This window comes from Nomia melanderi, chromosome 12, assembly GCF_051020985.1.
Source record: "Nomia melanderi isolate GNS246 chromosome 12, iyNomMela1, whole genome shotgun sequence".
NCBI classification, from domain to species: Eukaryota; Metazoa; Arthropoda; class Insecta; order Hymenoptera; family Halictidae; genus Nomia; species Nomia melanderi.
Window position 1 is genome coordinate 7,692,131 of NC_135010.1, and position 26,175 is coordinate 7,718,305.

At 35.5% G+C, this 26,175-nt stretch overlaps 1 protein-coding gene and 1 long non-coding RNA gene across 2 annotated transcripts; both read left to right on the forward strand.

Moving 5' to 3' along the window:
- Positions 1 to 1,251: 1,251 nt before the first annotated feature.
- LOC143175173 (uncharacterized) lies at positions 1,252 to 3,825 on the forward strand. The gene is made up of 3 exons (XR_012999887.1): positions 1,252 to 1,277; positions 3,613 to 3,724; positions 3,810 to 3,825. It is a non-coding gene; the product is annotated as an uncharacterized LOC143175173 (long non-coding RNA).
- A 1,033-nt stretch (positions 3,826 to 4,858) lies between these two features.
- Positions 4,859 to 26,139, forward strand: LOC116426386 (uncharacterized). The gene is made up of 18 exons (XM_076372796.1): positions 4,859 to 5,135; positions 6,001 to 6,127; positions 6,701 to 6,807; positions 7,019 to 7,192; positions 7,580 to 7,737; positions 8,258 to 8,381; positions 10,784 to 10,882; positions 11,517 to 11,643; positions 12,297 to 12,403; positions 12,963 to 13,136; positions 13,661 to 13,809; positions 14,402 to 14,465; positions 16,276 to 16,395; positions 16,485 to 16,611; positions 16,737 to 16,843; positions 17,450 to 17,623; positions 25,104 to 25,258; positions 25,343 to 26,139. Exons 1-18 carry the CDS (start codon positions 5,043 to 5,045, stop codon positions 25,575 to 25,577), a joined length of 2,421 nt encoding a protein of 806 aa, XP_076228911.1. The 5' UTR covers positions 4,859 to 5,042; the 3' UTR covers positions 25,578 to 26,139.
- The last annotated feature ends 36 nt before the right edge of the window (positions 26,140 to 26,175 follow it).

Below are 26,175 nucleotides of genomic sequence, written 5' to 3' on the forward strand. Positions count from 1 at the left end.
ATTGGGAAGTAGCCATTGTTTATTGCATTATTGAATAATATAGTGTATAAGAATATCATTTTACCTGGTAGGTTTTTTAGCACTGTATTGGGGATTCTGTCAAAACTAGCTGATTTTTTGTTATTCGTTTTCTTGAGTATGCTCTTTATTTCAAGTTGACATGTGAAGGCATTTGTGGGAATTTCGGGTGTGGGGCTGTAAGCTGGGGATTGTGTTGAGAAGGTTGTTAAGGTTTTTTGTGTCGCGGCTTCTTCCTTGAGATCTTTTTCTATAGTGTGTGTTTTATTTTCTATTATTGATTTAAGTTGTGAGTTGCCCAAGTGCTTGTTTTGGCTATGGGTTATTTCGAAGTGGGCTCCTAAGACGTTGATTTTGTTTTGTGTGTCTGTTATTGTGAAAGTGTTTTTGTTTTGCGTTAGTAATGTAGTGTCTATTTCTGCTGTTTGTATGAGGTGTTGGTTGTTTTTATTGATTGTGAGATTTCCTGTTTGAGAGGAGGTGCTTTTTGTTTTGAATACGTTGTTGATTTGTTGAAAAGGATTTGTTGGACCTTTTAGAGCAACTTGTGTGATTTTATCTTTCCAGTGTGCGTTAATTGCTTTCCCAAATTCTGCTCCTATTTGTGTTTTTATCTCTTTGATGAGGCCCTGGATTGTCTTTTTTAGTTGGGTAGATGAGTGGTCTTTGAAATTATTTATTTTGTGTAGTTGGATCAGCAGATAGTTTTTGTTTTTCTGGAGGTTTCTTATTTTCTTGTTTAAATATATTTCTGAGGAGTTTGTTGTTTTGGTTGTTGGGATGGACTTGTCTATTGCTTTTTGTGTTGCTTTTTCTAGTTGATCTAAGTACCTGTCGATTTCTTGGTTGGATAGGTTTTTGTCGTGCGATATTTTAAGGTCTTTTACTTCGTGTGTTGCTGCTTTTTTGAATTTTTGCCAGTTCGCCTTAGCGTAGTTGGCGCGTCTTTCTGGAGATGCTTGGTTTAGGTGTGTGATGTTGTCTATGGATATGGTGAAGATGATCGCGTTGTGGTCGCTGTCGAAAGGAACGGTTAATAGTTTTTGGTTGATTAGGTTGTGGAATTGAATTCTTGCATCGTGTAGGCATATGTCTATGTAGGAGTTACCGCTGGGATATGATGGGAGGTTCGAGCTGCGTAATTGGACGTTGTGCTTTATTGCGTTTAGGTCTAGCCATTTTTTGAGATGAGTGCCTCTGTTGTTGTTCGTTGTGTTATTCCAGGATGTGTGTCTAGCGTTAAGGTCGCCTGCTATTAGGTAGTAGGTATTTGGGTTGGATAGCTTTAGTTTAGTGATTAGGTTTTCTAGTTCTTGTATAAACTCTATTTTGTTATTTCCTGGGGCGTAGGCTGATATTATTATTAGTTTCTCTTGGTTCGGGAGGTCTATCCTTATGGCTGTTGCTTCAATTATTTGATTATTCTGACACTCAGGAAGTTGTATTTTTTTGTGTTCAATTGTGTTCTTGATTAGTATGGCTGTACCTCCTCCCTGTATGGCATTTCTTCTATCTGTTCTGTGTATTGTGAATTGGGTGTATGATATTTTGTGTCTGTTATTGAGTTTAGTTTCTCCTAAGAGGATGATGTCTGGATTATGTTTCCTTGTTAATTGAAGGAGACTGGATCTTTTTTGGATCGATATTAGAGAATTTATGTTAAGTGCTATTATTTTAATTTGTCTGTTTGTGATTATTGCCTGGGTATTATCCATTTTTGGTGATGATGTTTGTGGCTTGGCATTTTTGGAAGAGTAGGTGGATGTTGTTTGCATTGTGTTGGACTGCTTGGTGTAGGGCTTGAAGTTGATTTTTTATCTCTGTGAGTATGTTTGTAAGTTCGTTTAGCGGTGGTGATTGATGCGACATGGTAGGTGTGGCGTTGGTTGTATATGTATACGTGGTGTTGTTGATGTTTGTTGATGGTTGCGCTGGTATTGGTGGGGCTGCTAGAGGGGCCGGTGCCGGAGGTCTTTGTGGGGTGGGAGGTAAGGTGGTTATTTGTGAAATTGGTTGGTGGTTGGCGGTTATCTGACTGTATGATATTGCGGGGTTTATCAGTTTTTGTATTTTGGCTATTTTTTCGTTCCTTATGTCGATTTGATTCTGTTGCTTCTTGGCTAGTGTTTGTTTATGTGATTTGACGAATGGGCAGCCTCGGTACGAGGCGGGGTGACCATTTTGTCCGCATAGCGCGCATTTGAATTGTTCAAGTTTTTCTTGCGGGGAGGTGATTATGCATTTGCCCGGTTCATGTGTTTCTGCGCATTTAACGCATCTAAATGTTAGATTGCAATTGGAAGAAGAATGTCCTATACGTTGGCATTTCCAACATTGTGTTAACTCTTTATATTTAAGTTTTTCCCATTTTATTGTTTGATGCAGTAGTTTTTTGATAAGGGATAGATTATTCAGATTGCTTTCGGGCGTTAAATGGACTGTATATATTGGCAGTTGCTGGTTTTGTACTATTGATTTTTTTGTAGTGAATCTATTGACTTTTAGGAAATGCAAATTTTTAATTTGATGATTGTTAAGTGCTTCTAGAATAGTGTCGAGGTCATAGTTTCCTTCTAGGTTTTTTAGCAGTAGCGTTTGTGGTTTCTCGTATCTGGGAGTGTACGTGAAAAAATTAATCTTTTTGTTCTTTAGGACTGATAAGATCAAGTTGTAATCTTCGGGCGAGTCTATGTATAGATTGTGGGAATTTTCGGATGTTTTTTTTTGTTCTGAAGTTATTTGCTATTTTTATTCCGCTAGTTAGTATTGTATTAATGGTTTCTTGTGCGCTTATGTTTTGTATGATTATTGGAGGGGGTTTGTTAAATCTGACCTGGTCCTCTTTTTGTTGCGATAATGTGGGCGATGGCTGCGATATTGGAGCTTCGTTCTTTTGTTTCTGGCTGGTACCTTCGTAGTTTGGCGTGACCTGTGTCGGGGTCGAGTTTTTCGGGCTGGTTGTAGCAATTGGGTTTTCCTGGTTGTAACTTTTTGGGTCCTTGTTGCTATCTGGCTTGTTTTGTCCGTATTCTTCGAATGTGTTGAGTTTGTTTAGAAGTTCGTTTATTTGGATTTGTTGCGCTTCGTTCTGACTACGAAGCTCATCATTTTGCTTTTTTAAATCGTTGAATATTTCTTCTATTGATATGTTTTTGTTTGATTTGTCCTCAGGTGCAGTGGTTTCTTGGGTGCTTCTTTGTGAATGGTTGCTGTTGCTTCTGGCTATTTTTGGCGTTGGAATCTGCTGTTGTACTTTTTGTTTTCTTTTGTTGGACATTTTTTGTAGCATTTCGTTCATTTCTGTGGTGTTTAGCGAACCACTTTTTTCTCTTTTTATTATTTTCTGTATGGCTTCTTGGTTTATGCTTGGTTTGGCCATGCTTGCAATATTACTTTGGCTTTTTGTATTGTTTGAACAGATTGTAGGTTGTTCTTGTTTGCCGCCTGCGGCGAGGCCGCATGGCTTGCCGGCGCTTGAGTCGATGATCTTTTCTCTTTTTTTTACTGTTCTTGATGATTGATTGATGTCTCGACTTTTGTTGCCCCGAAGATGATTAATTTGTTTGCGTATCTACTTTCTTTATGCACTTGAAGCTTTTCGCACTGACTGGTCACTGCCCTAACCTTAAAATCGTATGGCATTCAGCGCGTTGGTCCTTTGCGGACGAAAATTTTATAACTTATTGCTCTCTAATGGTCGCTATTGGTAGGCACTTGATTTTTTAAACTTTGAATTATTGATTTGTTATCAGATATCGTAGTTCAAGATGTTAGAAGTTTGTTTTTTTTAGGAACGTGGCATGCTCGGTATCTTGTTGCGCGCGCGGTGAACAGACCCTGCCTTAGACGCAGTGGTTGAGCAACGTTGTTTTGGAACTTGTATATATAGTAAGGAGAGAAGCAACAAGGACTTTCGAGAATTAAATTAAGCAGGAAGCCATCTGGTAGCCACGGCGCACGATCTTGTTTCGCGAATCTCACCTAGATGGAACTACTTGAATCGAAGGACTAGCCGATTAGGGCTCGTTTAGGTATAGTTGGATTCGATGGAAGAAGAAAGCAAACTTTATCTTTGATTGTTAAATAGAAATATTTTTGTTGTAGTTTTCGTACGTTGTACATTCATAATGTTCATTGTTCAATTAGAGTTTATTACAGCGATATATTTGAGATTAATGGGGTGTACATTTTATTTTCAGCAAAACGGACGTTGTCCTTAATGCTTTACCTACAGACGGTTCTTCCATAATCCGTTAAAAATAAGTTATCAGTGACTGAGGATTTTTCGATAAATTTGTTCAGGAAGACAATTGTATTTGCGAGTTAACTAGTAATTTGGGGTAACTTAATTTAGCAGTTTCCATTACGATTGTTCTTTAATCTGTAGTATTGGTAAATGTGTTTCTGGACGTCTCAAAAATCGATTATCTGATCGAAATCATTAAAATATATTTAGTAGCCATTATCGTCTACAGTAAACTTAATGTTTACAGTTTAATCAGACAAACAATAAAAGATCAATACATAGTTTCCTGATCTGTTATGAATAAATATTCGATTCTGAATTTAACTTCCTGCGAAAAAGATTTTTACAGCTTCCAAAAATTCTCATCCATAGAGGGTTAGAGGATTTTTTCATCTTCCAGTGAATGCTCAATGGATTCGTTTGGTTTCCAATCCGAGCGCATCGAGATCTGAAACGCACATCGGTAATTCAATAAATCGACAGAAATAAACGGCCTCCTGGACGGTCTCCAGCTTACCTCGCGCCGATCTTTTTCGTAAACCTGATCCTGTTTACCTGCGGATCCGCGGTCACATTATCCATCAGATATCCGCCGGACATTCAATCTCGTACGATTGATTCTCGATTTCTCGAATTTCATCGATCCGAGCTGCCGTGCTCGTTACTCGTGGAATATATTCGCGACCGAGCCGCCCGCGAGAACGGTCGCACGATCCACCATTAAATCCGCACGTCGGTCCTACAGGACACGTTATCCCGGTCTCCCCGTGAATCGATCATGAACATCGAGGGTAAAATCGCGCTCGTCACCGGCGGAGCAAACGGGATCGGCTTCTGCACCGCCCGAAAACTTCTTCGGAACGGAGCGAAGGTATATTTGTCTTCATTTTATTTTCTTTGGGTGAGATTATGTGAAATCAATGAAATTTGAGAAAAAGAATTTTACCTTCCAATGAAAGAGAAATAGAATTTTACTTTTCAATGAAAGAGAAAAAGAATTTTACTTTCCAATGAAAGAAAAGGAATTTTACTTTGTAATGAAATTTGAGAAAAAAAATTTTACTTTGAAATAACAGAGAAAAGAAATTTTACTCTGCAATGAAATTTGAGAAAAAGAATTTTGTCTTTTTAACATTAGAACAATCGCACCCGTCAAAATGAATTCTTATTTCGCAACTATTGATTTGAAAAATAATTTGTTTCACTTTAATACTGTAATCAATACATGTAGAAACCGAAACGAAATCTATTATTATAATTTTTATAACGTTCACATGTTAATCACGTTAAACGCTGGGTTGTTCTGATGTTAACACTAAAACAACCAGACAGTCGAATCTTCGAATGTTGAATCTTTATAAGGAAATTTAAAAAAGTGATCAGTTACTTTAATTACTTAGCAATTCTAGTATTAACATTATTTGTTTTTAATGATAACATTTGACTCTCTAATGAAGGCAATCTTTTAAGGAAAATCTTTCCAAGATAATTTGGTGCATATTAAAATATATTTATTATAAATTTCTCCCTCATAAAACAAAATCTTAGATGAACTAATTAAAAACACGAAATAGTGATTTGTAATAGTAAAATACATCAACATGAGATGTGTCAATAAATAATAGTTTATAGTATGTAGAATCGACATTTGTTTGTTATTGTTTTGCTTGATTGCCAGTCTGACAATATATAAATAATATTGTTTCCAATCTCAATGAATTCTATTATGTTTCCAGGCAGTGGCTCTGTTGGATTTAAACGACTCCGGAGGCGAAAGCGCAGCTGCCGATCTAAACAATGAATTCGGGAAAGATCGCGCGATCTTCATCGCCTGCGATGTCTCCAAGAGCGAACAACTTAAAGGTGTTTACAATTCTATTGCAAGTATTACTTAACACAGATCAATTAATTACCATTAAGTAAAGCACTAAACCGTCTCATCTTTATGATATAAAATAATAATTATTAATCAAATTCTGTATATATTATTTAGAACTGTAACAATCTAAAACTATATTTCATAGTAAATACAATTTCATTACAAACATCACATAATAGACGTAAAAACAATCATTAGATTCTTCTCTGATCCTCCGTTTCATTTTTCTTAACAGTACTTCTGTGTAAAACAATACTTTTCTCGATTCTTAAAGTATTCTTTACAACACTACGAATTGAACAGTGTTTTTTTCCATTTCCTAGATTCGCGACAAATCGAAGTAAATAGTTCCGGCCGACTTTGACCGTGGAACTAAGAGATAATAATATTATCGTCACGTCTTTTTTCCAAAAATAATTAGAAATGACGTTAGCGTTCCAGGAATACATGATACCGTATTTACTAAATTTACTAAATACTGTTTACTAACTACATTGTGAAGATTGTATGCGTCGTCTGATCGTTGTAACAACGAAAAATACTATTCCTGTTGACAGAATCGTTCAAGAAGGTAGTCGAGTCATATGAAACGCTAGACATTGTTGTAAACATCGCGGGCATTATGGATGACGCGGATTGGGAAATTATGGTGGATGTAAATTATGTAAGTAACATCATTGCTCTACGTTATCGATAATATTACACAACATAGAACCACCGAGCAACCGTAAACAACAAACGTAACCAAAAAGAACGGCGCTTATCATTGCTAACGGCGATTTTTTCCCCGAATTTACGTTTGACTGATACTTTTTTTCAATGGCTGACGTGTTTTTAAAAAATACCACGTCATTGTTACTCACTTCTCGTAACAGAAGGGCATTGTTCATGGTACGATTTTGGGGTTGCAAACCATGGGCAAGTACAAGGGCGGCAATGGCGGCACTATCGTGAACATGTCCTCCGTGGCTGGACTGGAAGGGATACCGATCGCACCGATCTATGGTGGAACGCAGTACGCGATCGTTGGGTTCACTCAATCGTTGAAGGTAAAAATGAAATGTTTAATGTCGATAACCGTCATTTAAATGTAAAATAACTTCATATGTTATAATATAATATCTGATGATTTTATATGTTGTAATAAGAAATAACTTTACATTTTATACTTGAGAATAATTTTTTATATTTATATTTAATAAGAATTCTACTACAACAATGCATTAGGATTATTCACTAATATTATTAATGATCATTCGGTGCTAGTAACAAATAAATTTTTAATGGACAAATGTTAGAGTGAAACATAATTTCATTAACGTGAAGGAAGTTGCTTCAGTTATTTATAGTTATTGATGATGATATTCAAAATAGCTACGTCATTTTATTGTTACATTAATATTCTGCATCGTGGATGTATGGTATATAATTGACAGCATTATTATGAGAAAACCGGAATACGTATGTTGACGATATGCCCTGGACTTACGACCACCGCTATGGCTGCCAGATTTATGTCTACTAAAGAACACGCCATGGATCTACTTGACGAGGAAACCGCGGCTTTAGCGATGGCCAACATGCAGAAGCAACCGTATGTTGAAGAATTTGAATTTTACTTGATTCTCAATTAATCGCAACAAAAAAATTAAACGCTTATTAAGAACTAATACCTGATACAAATAGTTAATCTCGCAATCGAACTTCGAATTGCATGTGTAATATTCGAGATTTACTAAAATTTGTTACAATAAAATATTTTATGAATATTAATTAGGTTTTCCTCTCTTTTGCAATACGACAAAAGCTTAAATAAATCAAAGAAATTATTTGAAGCTCCAGTTTCAGCAAAGTTAATCTATAATAGTCTATATTTGGAAACATTTACGTTTTTGTTGCGATTATTATTAAAACGTCAGTTGAAAATTATATCTTTAAAGAATTTGTGATATGTAGAATTAAAATATGTTAAAGAGATGTCGTCTATTAGATCGCTAAATTCGAGCTGATAACACGACGATGTAGACAAATAATCCGAATCTGTTCGTATTGTAAATGTCTTTAGAAAATTTGCCTTTTTTAATGCTAGCCACTGTCAAAATATTTGTTAACAGGCCTGAACATGTGGCGAGCGCCATAATACAATTAATCGAGAACGGAAAGAACGGTGCGATAGTCGTCAGCGAGAACAATCAAGAACCGTACACCATTGAATTCCCTAGTTACACCACCCTGAAGGTGCCAGCATAAATGTCACCGGAAATACTAAAATTTCACTATTTAAAATTGAACCAACTTTAACTTAAAATACTCCAAAATACTCTTTATATTCGAAATTTTGTTAAAATACTCTGAAAGTATTAGGTTAATCGAAGAATCTTGTCGTTTTACACTTCAATCTGGCGTTTATATTATAATGTGCGAATAAATATTGCCGGCAAGTGAATTAAAAGACAGTAGTAGGTTTCTACGTAAAAAATTCAATGCGCAATCCAATAATTTAATTCAGCGAAGTGATATTTTTGTAAAACTTCGTTGAAAAGTGCGATAAGATTTTATGGCTAACTTAATACATGACCACCTTTCGAGAGTTCTAATACAGTGGGTTCTCGTGCGACCAAAATCATCGACATTTCCTATTTCATTCGTTATTTTATTTATTACAATTGCAGTGATACAATCAAAAGTTTCTTATAAAACTTAAAAGACACACTACGGCGACATCTTGAATTCATGCGTTGAATATCTTAAAAATTCATTTTAGAGAATACGTATCGACTGTAAAATTATGGAAGTCACAAAGAGTTGTAGTTTCAATTAATCCATGTATGATAATAATATTTTATTATCACTCTGTTATAAGTATTCAATAGTTTGTGTAAGATGAAAGCCTGCCTCTCTTATATTCGCGCTGATAATTTTATTATTATCGTTTAGTTGTACTTTAATATTTTTTAGTATTATACAATTATATCAATGGGATATTAATATCCAATAAACATAAGAAATTATTTAACATAATACCATTAAATCGATTTAATGTAATTTATTTTGTCTTGAATTATTATCGCTATACGATAGAACGTAAAAACCTTATTCGACGGGAAGATTATATAATGTTGTTTTCGTCTTGTAAATATTGTAAGACATTGCCGATTAATGTTACTAGATTTTCTTCTTTTTCTTCTGCAATAAATTCTTCTCGGCGATATCAATTTAAATATTAAATATTAAATATAAATATTAAAAGGATTTTTCGATATAAACGTTTTACATGTAAAAAGTTATTTAAATTATTTAAATATTATTTAAATATTAAATAATTTATTTGAATATTTTGTTAATTATTAAATTATTGCATAATCACAAGCGCAAGCTTGTCACTTCATGTTAAAAATCAAAGATTTAAATGTGATCAGGCGAAGAAAGAAATTAATACGTAATTAGTACAAATTGCGTTCAATATACATTAGAAAATTCATTGCGAAAATCAATTATAATAATATCAATACGTAAGCAAATATTAACAGCAACTGATTATTGTCAGTGCATTCGCCTGTTAAGCGCAATCAAACTCGTCTCATATGCATTAATCAGCGCTGACCATTCATGAATGGAACAAACCGTGCGAATATAAAAATAAACATATTGATTTTATATTTCGCAACTATCCGTGTAACCAAATTTACTTGTCAAAGTTTTTTACAAAAGGATCAGATGAATCAAATTATCTCATCATTTCTTCGGTCTCGAGAAAAAGAAGAAATGCTCGATAATTTCTCGCATGTGTGCGCCATGCAGCGACAGTAATCTACAGAGATACGCCTTCTCTTTAATTATCTCGGCGAAGGAACGTTTTACTCAATTGTTGGGAGCGCACCGTACAGTACGGATCAGCTTGTACATCGAGAGGACTACTTACCTACCTTCACTAAACGGTGACTGTTATTAAAATTTTACTCGAAGTTTTAGTGAAATTAATTTTACATTAATTGAGGGTCATTTACTTCTATGTTTATTTATAATAATGTAGATTTTGGTCTCGTTAGTAGTACTTTTAGGTACAATCAAGTATACTTAATTTCCAGTGTTGAAACGTTGTTAAGAATATCAGAAACTTCTTGAGAAAAAATTGAATTTTTGAAAGAAGTGTTGTGAGCTTGTTAATGTTTCTTAAAATTTTAATTTTTACTTGTGTTTCTACTTTTCGTCGAGTGTAAGTACGCCATTTGGAACATCAGTTTGACAGTTACAGTTCTTAATTGACAATCTGATTATTGATTTAATATTTGTAAGAGTTAGAGTTATTGATCAGAGAATATTTCTGAAATACTGGTTAATGATTAGAGCATTTAAATCTTAAGTGTGTTGATCGTATTCCGGTTGTAATCATTGACTGTTGATGTTTGGTTTTTACTCTCTCTAGTATGAATTATTTAGTATTTACGACGAAGTGCAATACAATTGCATAACACACATCATATCCCTTTCATAAATAAGATTTATTGTACAACGGTTCAGTAAAAGAAGATAGTCGAAATGTTTTATTTACCTCGCCTTCGTCTTAAGAAACAAATAATATAAGATATATTGCCAAATTTACGAATATTAATGCAATCAACTTTGTGAATTGATATTAGACCATGGCCAACATCAAGAACATGAACGTTTTGATCACCGGTGCTGCTGGAGGCATCGGCTTCTCCTACGCCCAACAGTTCCTGAAGAACGGAGCTAAGGTAATATTTTCTACTTTTTACGTTAAACTTTATTTATCCAACGATCAAAATTAAATTCACTTTAATTTATAAAACTGTTAACTGAAGATAAAATAATTGCAAACAGTATTATGTATTAGATACAATAATTTCTATAAATTCTATTCATTTCGGTGGACATAATTAAAATTACTTTCATTTAATTCAGCGTTATTTAAAATTAGAATTATCAATTTCGAAATCGACGAAAGATATGGATATCGAATAGACTATTTATATATTCTACTGATAATAGAAGCACTTACGGTCTCCGGTGATGTATATATAGTTACTGACAAAAGCATTTACCTGTCTATCTACTTATATTTACAGTTTACCTATTTAACGAATGCTAAAGTTGTAGTTACGAAGTGTAATTTATTTTTTAAAAATTAGAATAACAAAGCAATAATTGTTATTTGAAATTAATTAATTTTAATTTGACAAAACATATCATTAATGTGAGTCGGCGAATACTTTTGTGAGTAACCGTAGGTAATAGTAGACGAAGATTATTTGTAACTATTTGAAGTTTCTAATAAACATGAAATCACAAGCTTTTACACTTCGCAACATCGCAGATTTTTCTTACATAATCTTAAATTTAATTCTCCAGATGGTCTCCATTCTTGACTTTAACACATCCGCCGGTACGACAGCCGTAGCTAACTTAGAAAAAGAATTTGGAAAAGGCAAGGCCTTGTTCTACACATGCGACGTAACTAACGTCCAACTTTTTGAAGGTACTTCTTTACTTTCCAATTATATATTTGAATGCATAATCTATCGAATTAATTATTCTAACACTGGAACTACCAAGCATTTACTACCATTAACATGTAATTCCTATAAAAGTTGTAATAGTAGATTATTTTCAGTTTCTTCAGACATTCGTTATAGTATCTAAGTGAACCTATTTATTTTCAAGATCATTTCGAATATTCAATGCTTTTAAGATATCAAAAATTGCGAAACAAATCGAAACCAGTCATTTTGACTGGTACGGTAGTTCTAGTGTTAATGAAAACAAGTGAAAATGCAGTGAGACAACAAGTGTGCATTTATTGTTTATTCATTGGTTAGTTAGAATGCACCGGAATGCATAAATATAAGTCACAAATGAGTAGTACCTTACAAAAGCTTGAGGGCTTCAGATAAAGAGAAAAACATAGATACATAGATATTTCTATGCCATGTTTCTAATCCTCTATTTAGTAACTCATTAAAATTGTAAAATCATATTCTCAAAATATTATAATAGTAACTGCAGCAATATTTTGTTCATATCTACCTCTTTGATTATTCAGAATTCAATAACGAAATTGTAATTGACTTGGATTAAATGTTATAACATCGAGTAAAAAGGACTTCTTGCATTTATCATTTTTGATTACAGAAACATTCAAGAAGGCTGTCACCACTATGAATGGTGTCGACATTGTCATCAACAACGCCGGTTTATTGAACGACAAAAACTGGGAGAAAACTCTCCGCGTGAATTGCGTAAGTGACATTTATACATATTTAATGTATCCAAACATTATTTCTTAGACAAGGTGACTTTTATCTTAAGTGAAATTCCCTGATTAATTTCATGAAAATATAATTGTTTAATTTTGTCTATAATTGTAGTTTCAGAATGACAGTAACTCAATTATCATGATATTCGTTTCGACTTTTATATTATTCATCAGAAGTCCAAACCATCATTTCAACAGAATTCGTTTTGAAACTTCAAACTGATAATCAGTGCCTTTCAGAATATATCAATTCACGTGACCCTTAGTTCCCTTCATCACAATGATTATCTCAGTATTTACATCGGCCCAGTAAAAAATTGTGTCCGTTACAGTTTAACTTCCAGAAAAGTAGACACATTTTTATTCCAATGGATTTTCATGCATTTCTCGAAAACGTGAAAGTGCAAAATTGTATGCTTTTATAATATTTGTTAAAACAAACTATTATGTATGGTAATCTTATTTTTGTAATTTCATTCTTCAAAATTTGAATTTGTATAATTATTTACAGTTTACTTCTAACATTTCAATTTGGATTCCAGGGTGCTGTGATCCAAGGATCGCTTCTCGCCATGGACCTCATGAGCAAGCACAAAGGAGGAAAAGGTGGCACCCTCGTCAACATCGCCTCGATCGTGGCTCTCGACGTCTTCCCGATATGCCCGGTATACTGTTCCAGCAAACACCAAGTACTCGCCTTCAGTCGCGCTTTGCAGGTAAACAAATTTTATAAAACCTAATCTTTAACAAAACATCCCCTAATGATTCATGTAATCCTTTTCCATCATATTCAGTAATTCCTGAATCTAAGATATTATTATTAATATATTGGATTGGCTAAAGAATCTTATCCTCTTTCCCAATATATCGTTCACCATATGATATATGACAAAATATTGTAAATTAATAATTACATTGAAAGTGTCTGAAGAACCATACAATTTACCTTTAAATTTATTTGAAAAATTCAAGGAAACCTTCTAATCTAATAATTCCATTGACGATCAAGTTTAAAATTTTAAACATAAACACTATTAAAATATTGTGATTATTTTAATATTATTATTTACTATTAAAGTCGTTATTTTACTATTAACTTTAAATATATAAAAGCTCAAGTATTTTTGTCATTTGGTTACGTTGATTGTTCATAAAAGAAATGGCGGAATAATGTTTTAGTAGCAATGCGAACATAACTTTTTGGAAACAAAATTATAATATCCATTTCCTGGTATTTCAGCCTAGCTTCGACAGAACCGGTGTCCGCGTTCTCGTGATGTGCCCAGGAGTCACAACGACCAACCTGTTCAATGCCATACAACAAGGCACACTCGACTTCCTCGACAAAGATGAAGTGATAAACTCGTTGAAGGACTTCCCAACCCAACTGTGAGTATCAACACCATACAATTGTCATAAAATATAAACGAGTGCTACCGTTGAAAACATTGAAGCCACTAACTTCAAATCAAAAGCCAGTTTGGGCTTTGTTTGCGAATAATATAGAAATATAATTGTGTACTGTTTTCATATAACATAAAAATGTAATTTTGTATTGTTTTCAAATAATGTAAAAACATAATTAACACGTTGACTGCCACGAGAATTTCTAGCGTTTCGTTTAGCAATACTTATTTTTTAATAAGAAAGGCAAATGGTATTGAAAACAATTATTAATTATTTACTATCACAGTAGTCATATTACGTTACAATCTAGCTACTTATATTACTAAATGATTTTAAATAAAAATATTTTAAACTTGACTTCCACGGTGATCACCGATGACAGGAGATTCATTTTACTTTTATTTAAAATCAAGTTTTTTATTGTAATTGTTCTTCAACAATTTGGAATCTCCTGTCATCGGTGACCACCGTGACAGTCAACGTGTTAAGTACTGTTTTCATATAACACGTGGCTCCAATGGTAAAGCTAATAAAAATGTATATGTTTCTTATATTTTTATATTTATTTCATTAGACCCGAGAATGTGGCGAAAGCAATGGTCACCCTCATCCAGAAGGGCCAGAACGGAGATGTGTGGGTCAGCGAGGGAAACCAGCCCCCAGTCGCCGTTGAATTTCCCCCCGTTAGGAGGGTGAAAATCCCCAACGTTTTGTAAACTTAATTACAGAAATGAAGAGAAGATTCGTGATCGCAGGAAATTGTAGAAATTACGAATGATGTACTGATTTCTTGAATTTTTTTTTATTAAAATGTTGTTTTGAAAGGTTTCCGCATTGTCTAAGATTTGATGACGTTATTCGATGACAGTATTCCTGTGTAGCTACCCTCGAAGCTACCAAACTTCGTTGCTTCGTTGTTAGAATCAGCATTTCTGAAAGTTTTCGATTATTTTTGCGAGGAGATCAAATATTGAAGACTCTAGGGGATTCATTATTTTGATATCTGGAATATTTCTTCCACTTCCAATATCTCAGTGTTCTATGAATCTGAAAAAAGCACTTTCTTCTTTGTATGAAACATTTAAAAATATTAATAAACACAAACAGCTTTAATTTTCCCCTCAATATATACGAAAACGAATGTAGACTCACAGTTTTCATGAATTACAATTACACCACTACAGTACCATTATTTCATATCACATAATATCATTCATCTTAAAATAAACTTAAATGAAAATCCCCGAAAAACACAAAGTAACTTGAAAGTACAACGTTGTATAAAACCAGATATCAAAACCTAAATGAAGTCTTAAATTCTATTCGAAGAATTAATTTCACTAACCAAAAGATTACATAAAAGTAAACTATAAATGACATAAATGCGCCACACGTCTCGATTTCAATGTTCCCAAGAAGTAACTACAGTCCAATCTGCTACCAACGATGAATTATCACCGAAACGAATTCCCCAAAATCGAAAAATGTCCGATTAATTAATGCCATGTAAACGCCTCGATCGCCTCGTTTCCGTTCCGGCGCGAGCGTCGAATCCGCGGTCGCGAGAGATCAAGGGGCGAGTCGTGTTGCAATGGAGGATCGATGAAGATAGAAAATGATCCCGGTCACTTCGCGAATCCGAGATCTCATGGCGCACGAGAGGTCGAAGATCGTGATACGAAAGCGAATCGGCTGGAAGAAGAGGATCTTGGACGCCAGCGGCCGTCAGTGACGAACGAGACGTCGCTAGCAGCTTCATCGTTCGAATCCAAGCGTCTGCCGTCGCGAAAATCGTTGACAATTAACGACGCGAAACTTTCATTCGCCGCGATACGTCGAATTTCAGATTATTCGACGCGATTCCTTCTCTCTTCTCGTAAATGAACGAATTTAAACAGCGGTGACCAGATGCGACACTGCTTCCAAGAACAGTTGGAGAGTGGAGATTGCAATAAACAGGACTTAATTGTTATTGAAAAGGTAAAGACTAACGTAAAGATGATTGAATGGATAACGTTGCATTTTGTGAGATTTTGTGGCACCTTGAATGATAACAATTAGTAAGAATACGTAATGTTTCTTTGAATGAAATGTCTTATGTATTTGTTTTATGTTGATCTTCACGCGTAGAAGTTATTCAAAATTTCTGTCTACTCTAAAACAACATATTGAATCTTTACTCGTTTGTAATTGATATGTATGAATAATGTTTATCACTGATAAAATTGGTAATCTCTTTTGAAATTTGAAATTATTTAAAGATATTTTGAGTGATGCGAGTGGAATGGTGTCTACCAGGCTTTAGAAAGGAAATTTAATATCTCTCAGAAGAAGCTTCTCAAAATGTATTTTAAATCAGAATCTGCAAAACTGTGTTTTCCAAACAATATTTTCCATTTTAGGGGAATGAAAACAATCTAAAATTTGTTTATTTCCAGTAATCTTTGAAGAAGGAAAGACAGTAGAACCGGAAACATGCAGATCAAGGATAAAAGAGCGATCGTAACGGGAGCAGCGAGTGATCTGGGTCTGACTATTAGCAGAGAACTGCTTCGAAATGGCGTCTCCGTGAGTGATAATTTGCTTTAATAATCACAGGGCTAAGAAAAATATTATCTTATCTAAATTAACCGATGTTCGTGGGAATGAGGTTTCAGATAGTCGCATTGATCGATATTCGCGAATCGGCCGGTACAGAAGCGATGAACGCGCTGAACGCGGAATTCGGACGGAACCGAGCTGTTTTCTTCCACTGTGACGTCACGAACAACTCCCAATTCGATGGTATTTATTAACCAATCACTACTGGAACGGCAAAACGATTTATCTTTCATGAAAAGATCAAAAATACGACAACAGAAATTTCGTGAAATCCAATCGAAACTACAACAACAATCGTTTCTCAACAGACACTTTCAAAACAGCCGTGAAAACGCTCGGCGGCCTGGAAATCTTAATAAACAACGCCGGCGTGATTAATGAAAGCGACTTCTCGAAAGCCATTGACGTAAACGTGGTAAGCGAGAGAGCGATTCCTCGAATAATTACGTGATTGTTTAACATGTTCTTACCCTTTGCTATCATAGTTCCATATGCGCCTTGTCGCTATCAATGAAAACATAAAAAGCTTCAGATAGTGTGACGTTTTATTATTTTTCCATTGACGTTGCTGTTACTGAATCTTTTTATTCGTTGCAAAATTGGAAATGGTAATGTTATCAATTACATTTTCATAGTCGAAACGACTAAATTACTGTGATCCTTAGGGAAGAAAGAAGATTCTATTTCTTTAACTCGAAGACACAGAAATACCATGATTAGTATATTAATTTCTTTCATTTCATTTCATATTTGTACAATGAATTTATCGTCATTATTTGCTTCGAATTGAATACACATCTACGTAAAACAGGAGGCCAAGATACCACATTCTAAAGTGCAAAAAATTATGTTTACGCGGCGCGTAAGATTATTCATTTTCGTGAATTTCAATGCATTCACAAGTGTCGGGCGGTGAAACGTTTCAACGTTCCAAGGAAAAATAATAACTGTAAAATGTTTTCCGAGATTACGTGTCGACAATACGTCATTGTAATTTGTTGAACGAGGTCAATTTACGTAGACAGCTGTGATACGCGGTACGCTTCTGGGAATACAACAAATGCAAAGGGACGCCGGCGGCAAAGGGGGTGTTATCGTGAACATTTCGTCTGTGGCTGGTCTGCACTCGATATCGCAGCTTCCCGTATATTCTGCGACAAAGCATGCGGTGGTTAGCTTCAGTCGTTCCTTTGCGGTGAGTTCTAAGCTCTATGCAATAAAAAACAATTCTTATCTTTCATGATAAAATTTGAAAGAAATCTGAAAGTTTTCACACCCCTCAGATCGAAGACATTTAAATCTACTTGCAGTATTTATAATTGCAACGCCTAGATGTAATAGTTATTATTAAATACTGTATAAATAAAAGCTGTACAAGGAATAAAATAAATTTCTAGACATCCATATTTATATGTATAAGGTTCTGAATAATAGGATTCGGCTAAACTACTGTAGAATATGGTCCTTATAAGTATATAGATTATTACTAAATTTCAGTAGTCATATCTGAATATTCCTTTTGTTGTATTAGCAACCTTATCACTATCAGAGGACAGGTGTGAGGATAATAGTTCTGTGTCGTGATTTTACTCAAGCTCCGAACGATCTCCCAGAAGGACAATCTTTGTCGAAATATCAACCACACAGGTAAGATCTGTTCTAAAACTATTAGAATACTTTGATTTAGTATCCAATAATTAGTATCAATTATTTACAATGTTTATCTCCTACAAAATAAACTTAATATATTTTTCTTAATATTATTTACATCTGAAGTTAACTTAAAAACAGTTTTCTGTTTTTAGTAGTAAAACGAGTAATCCTGTTGCTTTTCTATCCATATTTCTTTCCATCTGACAAACATATAACAATAATAATTCATTTATTTTATATTTTTTTTGTTGGTTGTTGATTTATACTTTTCATAATGTAAAATATGTGAATATTGAAACAATTAAATCTTAGATACAATATTTTACAATGTTATTTTTAACATTCTACGTTTTACTGTATTAGGGTGGACAGTATCGCACACGGATTAGTTTACGCGATCAGGTGCGCTCAAAATGGAAGCATTTGGATCAGCGAGGACGGGAAACCAGTCTACGAAATTCAATTGTCCGACAGTTTACCAGTGAAGCCGGACGAGTTCTCGTTAGAATAAAAATGAAACTACACTTTTAAAAATCCTATTATGAAACTTTTGTACATATAATTGAAGTATTATTATTGTAACTTCTGATACGTCTTATTTGTGATTCTCAATTAATAAAATTTCGTGATATTTAGGATTGTAAAGTAAAGTGTATTTCTCTGGGAATAATAATTCATGAATTTTTAATCGTTCAAATAATAAATAATCCTTTACAATTTCCCTACCTTCTGATATTACGAAATAAAAATTATTATTCAATAAAAATCGTTTTATTAAACTTCAACTGCTTCTTTAATCCCGACTTAAACTTAATACTATACTTGATCCATATGTAGTCTCGATAGATAAATTCTTTTAGAATAGCCTACAAATTTCGTGTATTTCTTAAAACACATCGAACACAGAGAAACAAAAACTCCAACAAAAGTTCATCCGTTTGTTTAATTAGATGTTCTTTCTATATTTCAATTAATTAATGAAGAATATTTCTGTGATTTGGCCCTTTGCTATCGATAAAATAGAACGTACCATTTACAATCTATGTACATGCCTAGTAATAAAAATGATTGTAGTATGTATAAATAGAATTTCTTCCGAAACTTCTTATCTAAAATGGCGTAGGCTCCACGAAGATTTTTATGTACATCATTTTTATTGGACCCCAAGGGTTATGATATTATGGACCACCACAGGCCCTGTTACATCAAAAACTTGAACTCTAATTCGTTATCTCCTATCGAACGGCTAATAAAACGAGGAAAAATGGCGACAGAGTTGAAAGATTGTTGACGCTCCTCCTTCTTTTTTATCGTTTACTTTAGATCTCGCTTTGAATGATCGCCACACAAGCCGCCATGCTATTAGCCGTGTACAGTGCGTTCACATCGGTCCACGTAGCGATACACGAGACGATAGTTCGGTCGCGAATCGCCACGCTGTGTGCACAAAACTTTATAATCAGTACTGGCGAACGATAACCCGGTCACATCCCGTTTAGCATCTACGAGGAGGTCGCCGAGAATTGAGAATGAATGTCAGAAAAAATATTTATCGCGCAGAAATTTTTTCACATTTAGTATTTCCATTTACTTTTCCGGGTACCATGAAATTATCTTTAAAATACTGAAAATGTCTTGAGTGTTATTATAATAAATCGATTCGAGCATTAGCAGAGAATAACGACCACTGAAATATAATATTAAAATAAAGGGAAGAACTTTAGGAATAGCTTGACAAGCTAAGAAAATATAAAGAAAACATGGTAAAGATTGATGCTAGTACAAAGAATTGAGAAAGTAGATCATGAGGAAATTGACAGAAAGTAAATGTCAAAAAAAATTGTTCATAATTTTGGCTAAATATTCGTAAGACATAAATGATAAATATTCGCAGAAAAGTAAATTAAAGGAGGGCAATAATATTCTGAAGTTTCTAACTATTATTGTTCTTTGAAATACAAGAAAAGAAAACGTGTGAATAGATAAAAAAGCAAAATGTTTCTTCCGGCTTTCTTATACGAGCCAGGTTTATCAATTGTTTTGTCTCGCGGAATATAATTATAAGGCTCGTGTCTTGTCCTCTTTCTCAGATTTCTGAAAACAAATATTTTGTCTTTAAAAAGTAATTCAACTTTTCAATATCTACTCGCGATTACTTATCGCCGCGTTATCATCGTATTAATTAATGATACATTCTAAACGTCGATTAACGTTTATTATTTATAAAAGAATTGTGGAAGACCATGATCGCAGGCGTTACAAAAACAAACAGTGTATCTTAATTACGAAGATTTTTGCTGAAATAAATAATAATACTTGATAATGACGTTCAGCGAGCGGCGCTTTGAACAATTACACCAATTGTCTTTCCTTTTGATGTCTGGCATAACGTTCTACGCTCACATTGCTGGCATACTTCCGCCGTTAAATTATAAAGTCAATCTTAATTAACGAACGAAAAGAAATAATAATTTGTTATAATCTAAAATTCCAATTACACTCAATTATTAAAACAATTATTAACCACTCCGACAATGCATTAAAAACACGAATTAAAAATCCAAACAATATTTTATATCAGTTTATAAAACTTGGATTCTAGTAACCAACTAAATTCTAAATCTGCTAACTAAACATTTTTATAGTGCTTTGTGCATGCTTTACTTCGTATCTCACAGATTCACAAAGCCGACAGTGCCTCGCGGAACCAATTGCAACGTCGGACAACGAAATGTTAGGATCCTGTGCGCGTGTGTACGATCGATGATTATCGTTGTGCATGTATCGTCACTATCGCATAACCGTAACAATGTAACGAACAAAGCATAAACGCTGAGAAAAGGAATCGTTGCACGGATTGTTTCCAGTTCAACGTCGGTCACGTAAGGAGTAAAGTTCGCAGCAAACCGATTTCTACCGGTTCGGTGTATCGCCGTTGAAACGCGTGGTTTCCCTCGGATTTATCATCAATACGGCGGAGCTGACATTAAATGCACTTTTCCCGCGATAAGGAGACGCCGAGCACGAGCTGCGCGTACGTCGACTCTTTATCACCCCCGTGTGCCACACGACTCTCTGTAAATTATGTTTTTCCGAGGATATCTATCTATGGCCGTCTCCGGGTTAGGCTGCGTGAAAAGAAAAAGCATAAAATGGCGACCGGAGATCAGGACTCTTATTATCTAGGTAATAAACTTGAAACGACAATAACACTTCATTTCGAATTACTCTAAAGACAATCGAGTTGGCAGTCCATTCAAAGAAACACGAGGAGGGAAATTTTCTACGTTTCCTCCATTTCGACGTCCGCCTTCGAAGTCTATTTTCAAAGAAAACTGCGAACGAGGGAATTCCCGCGTTAACAGTGTACGTACCGTGAAAGATCAAATGACTGGTTTTAAGATTTGGTTTAACATCAAGTTCTATATCATCCGATTAATCGGTTTTTCAATTTTTGTTTTTAATTCTGTTTCTGCTTCCAACAAGAAATATTTGTCGTTTAATTTATTTGCCTCATTTGTAACTAATTGTAATTTATGACTTATTTTATAACTAGTTACTTAACTGGTTAAATATATATGAAGTGTCTGTACGTTTAGTGTTAAACATTAGCGCCGTTTCCTTTCTGCGATACGTTCTTCAGATTAATCTTCTCGGTTTCGCTGACAAGAAAAGAACGAGATCGTTAGAAACTGATTGGGGAGACTTGGATCTCGTTATCAGTGACCAGTGACGCATTACGATTTCTTGTCGCAGTTCCGTTGTCGTCAAAGTTCAGCGAAGACGAATAGAGAAAAGTAGGCACACGCCTTGATCCCTGCTCTCTTTCGACGCATTTGCGCGTGGGAATTACAGAAGTTACGTATACTCCTGATTAATGAGCTGATTGACCGTGCCCATGCATTTTTATTATACGGTCGTTGCACCGTTACTGCGCTTTTAGCGTACGTCATGTAACACGATGATCTAATCGAATGTTAGGATCGCGCGATGCCTTCTACACTAGATAACCTCTCCGATCTGCCTTGACCATTCGTGCTTTCGTTAAATTGCTCGGTCACAATTTCGCATTTAAAATTCGAAAGAATTATAGAAAAGTACGAATTCGTGTTAGTTCGAATTTTGAAATTCGCGTTTAACTAATAATTAAAGTTTCTTTTAAGTTCCCCCTAATTTTAAGTCTTTATTAAGTCGCTATGTATCTACAATCACTATGTAAAAATAAAATATTGAATCACAGGTACTTTAAAAATAACTGTAGAGTAAGATATATGCAAATACGTCTAGACATACAAAATAACGAACAAACAGCATAAATTCGTTAGATCGATACTCACAACAATGGATAATATATATTCTGCGATTGAAAACGTTTTCTATGCTTCAAGTTCCTCGAGTTTCACCTGTCCGACTCGGATTTCTAAGACAAGACGTCACTGAATGCCGACACGCGTATAAAGACTTCTTCGACCGATAAAGAGTGCAGAAATCCCCTCAGTAAACGCGATACGAGCCGCGACGGAATTAATTAGTTCCAACGAAAAGGGTTAATTAACAACAGTATCGACTGTTCGAGATCCGTCTTCGCTAAACGGCTGAGGGGAGGAGGAAACATTATTCGATCCCTCTCGTCCATCATCCACGAGGCTCTGCCATGATAAAAATCCAAGGCGCGCCGCATCAGTATCGTCTTTCCCGCACTAATCGCGATGCGACAACCGGGAACGCGTATAAATACCAGCCTCGAACACTTGCCACGCTTCAGTAGACCGTGAAACGTCCACCCTCTTGCGATCTCCCGCTCCACAGAAGTTCTTGCCTCTTGTTCCAGTCTCGCGGAAGACATTTAGAAAAAATGGGTACGTCAGACCGTACTCCGAAACGGTGAAAAAAAAACACTCGATGAGGAAGAATAAAATGAATGTTCACTGTTTTAGTCGTTGTTTTTGAATCTGACACAGTTATGCTCTCATTCCGCACCGTAGACCGAAGAAGGCCATGTAACAGCAAAGTAGTAACGTTCTTTCGAATTCTCGCCTTCTCGGTTCATGGAATAAGTTTAAATTGTGAAGGACACGCCTTCGAGAGCTAGAGTATTAGCAGTTCCTTTGATTTTCTGTAAACTTACTGCTCTCTTAACGTTCTTTGTATCTTTTCTTCTTTTTCTTCTTCTTCTTAGGTGACTTTGTGAAAGCTTGGCACTTCGGTTTTCGAACTTTAACAACACTTGTAAAGTCATATTAGTCGATCTTTTTGTTAAAAGAAACGTTGTACAAGAAACAGCGTTTAATGTAAATGATTTGGATATTTCTATCTTTGATGTTTGATCTTACTATTTATAGTTCTTCTTTTATAGCGTGAAGGATAAATTGAATACGTACTGAATTCGTGTACACTTTACAGAAACTATTAACGTTAGCCCGAGACGCAGGCGGTCCTCCGCGTCCGAGAAGGCGAAGGAAATAGAGGCGATCAACGGACTTGTTTCAGGCAAAAATGTCTTGATCACCGGTGGCGCCGCAGGCTTGGGTCACGCGTTTCTCAATCACTTCTTGAAGCACGGTGCAAACGTAAGTAGCAAAGTGGATTTCGGAATCGTTCTATTTTCCTCGCAAAATTCTTAATTATTTCTTTCGTTGAACGATTTCAGAAGGTAACGATATTTGACATCGACGTGGAAACTGGGAAGAAGATTGAACTGAGCGTGGAGAAATCCTGCGGCGAGAAGAAGGTTTATTTTATTCACGTCGACGTCTCTAACTACGCGCGGATGACTGGTGAGTAATGAACGTAATTAGCGCAGACACATAATCGCGAAACATTGATAACATTTAGACACGAACTTACCGAATTCCTAAAATGCCACTGGCGTCTTGATAATGATGCTGATAACGATAACGAGACTGTCTGAACCTTGATATAACGAAAACATAAATATTTTGATGCCTTGAGAAAAACTGAACAATTACCAGGTACTTTATCTTTAAATTTAACCATTTTTTTATTAATTACCATTTCATCAATCTTTCAATCTTTAAAAGACTTTGACAGTTAAATCCGTTAAGCAATTAGGGTCTGAAACTGTTATTTTTCTTCTTTCGCGTACACGAACCGTGTTCTCTTTATTTAATACTTTCTGCACATTTATTTCTAATAGACCCGCGAATAAATAAATTTAATAATTGCAGAGGCGTTCGAGGAAGCGTTGAAATTGATGAATGACATTGATATTGTCGTAAACAACGCCGGTATCTTGGACGAACGAAGATGGGAAAGGGAAATAGCAGTCAATATTGTGAGTAGTGAAAAGGATTTTCTGTCTTCTTTATTGATCTTTCATCGACGATGCTGACGGAGTCATAATTACGATTAACGTTTCAGGGTGGGATGATTTCCACCGCGATGCTGGCTATGAAATACATGAGTAAAGACAATCTTGGACATGGCGGTACTTTAGTGAACGTCAGCCAGCACATAGACATCAAGAGCACAGCGCAACTTCCGGTTTATACGGCCACGAAGCACGCCATCATCGGCCTGTCGCAATCCCTCGCGGTAAGACGATTATTTCTATATTTATACATATATAATATTGTACAATTGAACATCCACGTTAATTGCTGATAATACGCACAACATGAATAGATAATGATTATCTACTTAAACGTTTACCCTTATCAACGACATACGAAATACAACTAATATTACCTCTAACAGAATTCTTCGTTTCAAAATCGATATCCAACATAAAATCATCAAACCTTACTCCGAAATAATTACAAAACAAAAGAACACATTCTTCGATTACAGTTGCGATTAAAGAAAGGACCGTGCCTCGAGGTAAATCTACGCCATTAGGCAATAACTGTTCGATCTTACAGCTATCTACCATTGCCATCCATACCACGATACCCGCTAAAAAGCTGATCCCCGCAAATGACACAAATCTGAATCAAATTATCACTAATAGCGAGCCAATCGGAGTCTGGATTTACTTAAGAATAAAAATAAATGTATTTCAGGACGCTTATCAGTACGAGAAGACCGGTATCCGCGTGATAACACTGTGCCCCGGTTTAACGGAGACGGCGCTCACAGTGGACAGCCCGAACAAGCTGCTCTCGAGGGTGATGAAAGCGGACTTTGTCAAGAACCTCGAGCAGTTGTCGATACAGACGTGAGTGGATTCCCTTCGTTGTAAACCGAGCCTCGTGTGCCCTCCCGGTTTTCTTTTCTCTAATTGTTTATCTTCCGATTCCAGGCCGTATGTAGTGGCTCAAGGCCTGATGTCGATACTCAGAGTCGGGGTGTCTGGCAGCATATGGGTCGTCGAAAGCGGTCGGAATCCGTACGAAGTCTACGTACCGAATCCTCGCACTTTGCGCCGCGCGTACAAGAATAACTTCACGATCGTCGAGACCAAACCGATGAACAGAGGTCGTCCGATAAGGGAGGTCTGCGACAACACACGAACAGGTCTAATGAGTTGCGCTTGACGGTATGACGACGGGTTGTCTCGGTGAAGAGACGCGTTCCCCCGCGTTCCGGACGTCAGAACAACGAGCCGGTTCTTCCGCGACGAACGTCTCCCCGCAGAAATTGGCAATTTCTCTTTGTTCTTTGGGAAATTGTCAAAGGGTGACGTAAGCCGGAAACAGTCGAGCCGTCGAACTTCTGAAAACATCAATGGATGAATGAGAGAGATCCGATGGCTTGTATTCTATCAACGGGACAGATGAGAAGCAGTTAAACATTGATTCGAATCGAATGAATGATAATACAAATCACGGAAGATAACGTAATAGCAAAGTGTTAAGGTGAATCGTTCGGGATACGCCGAACGACTGATACGATATCACGTGTTCATAGACGTGTCGCAACTTGTACATAAATCGATGTAATTTAATGCTCGGAGATTGAAGAATAATTCGTATACGCTCGATGTATATGCTGTATATACGCTCGTGTCTTTTATTTGGAACTTCTGTTTTAGTACTGTCAATTTACAATTGTTTCCGATGAACAATAATCCATCCATGCGAAAAAAAAAAAATAAAAGTGCAACGAGAAATTGACAAATACTACCGAACGAAC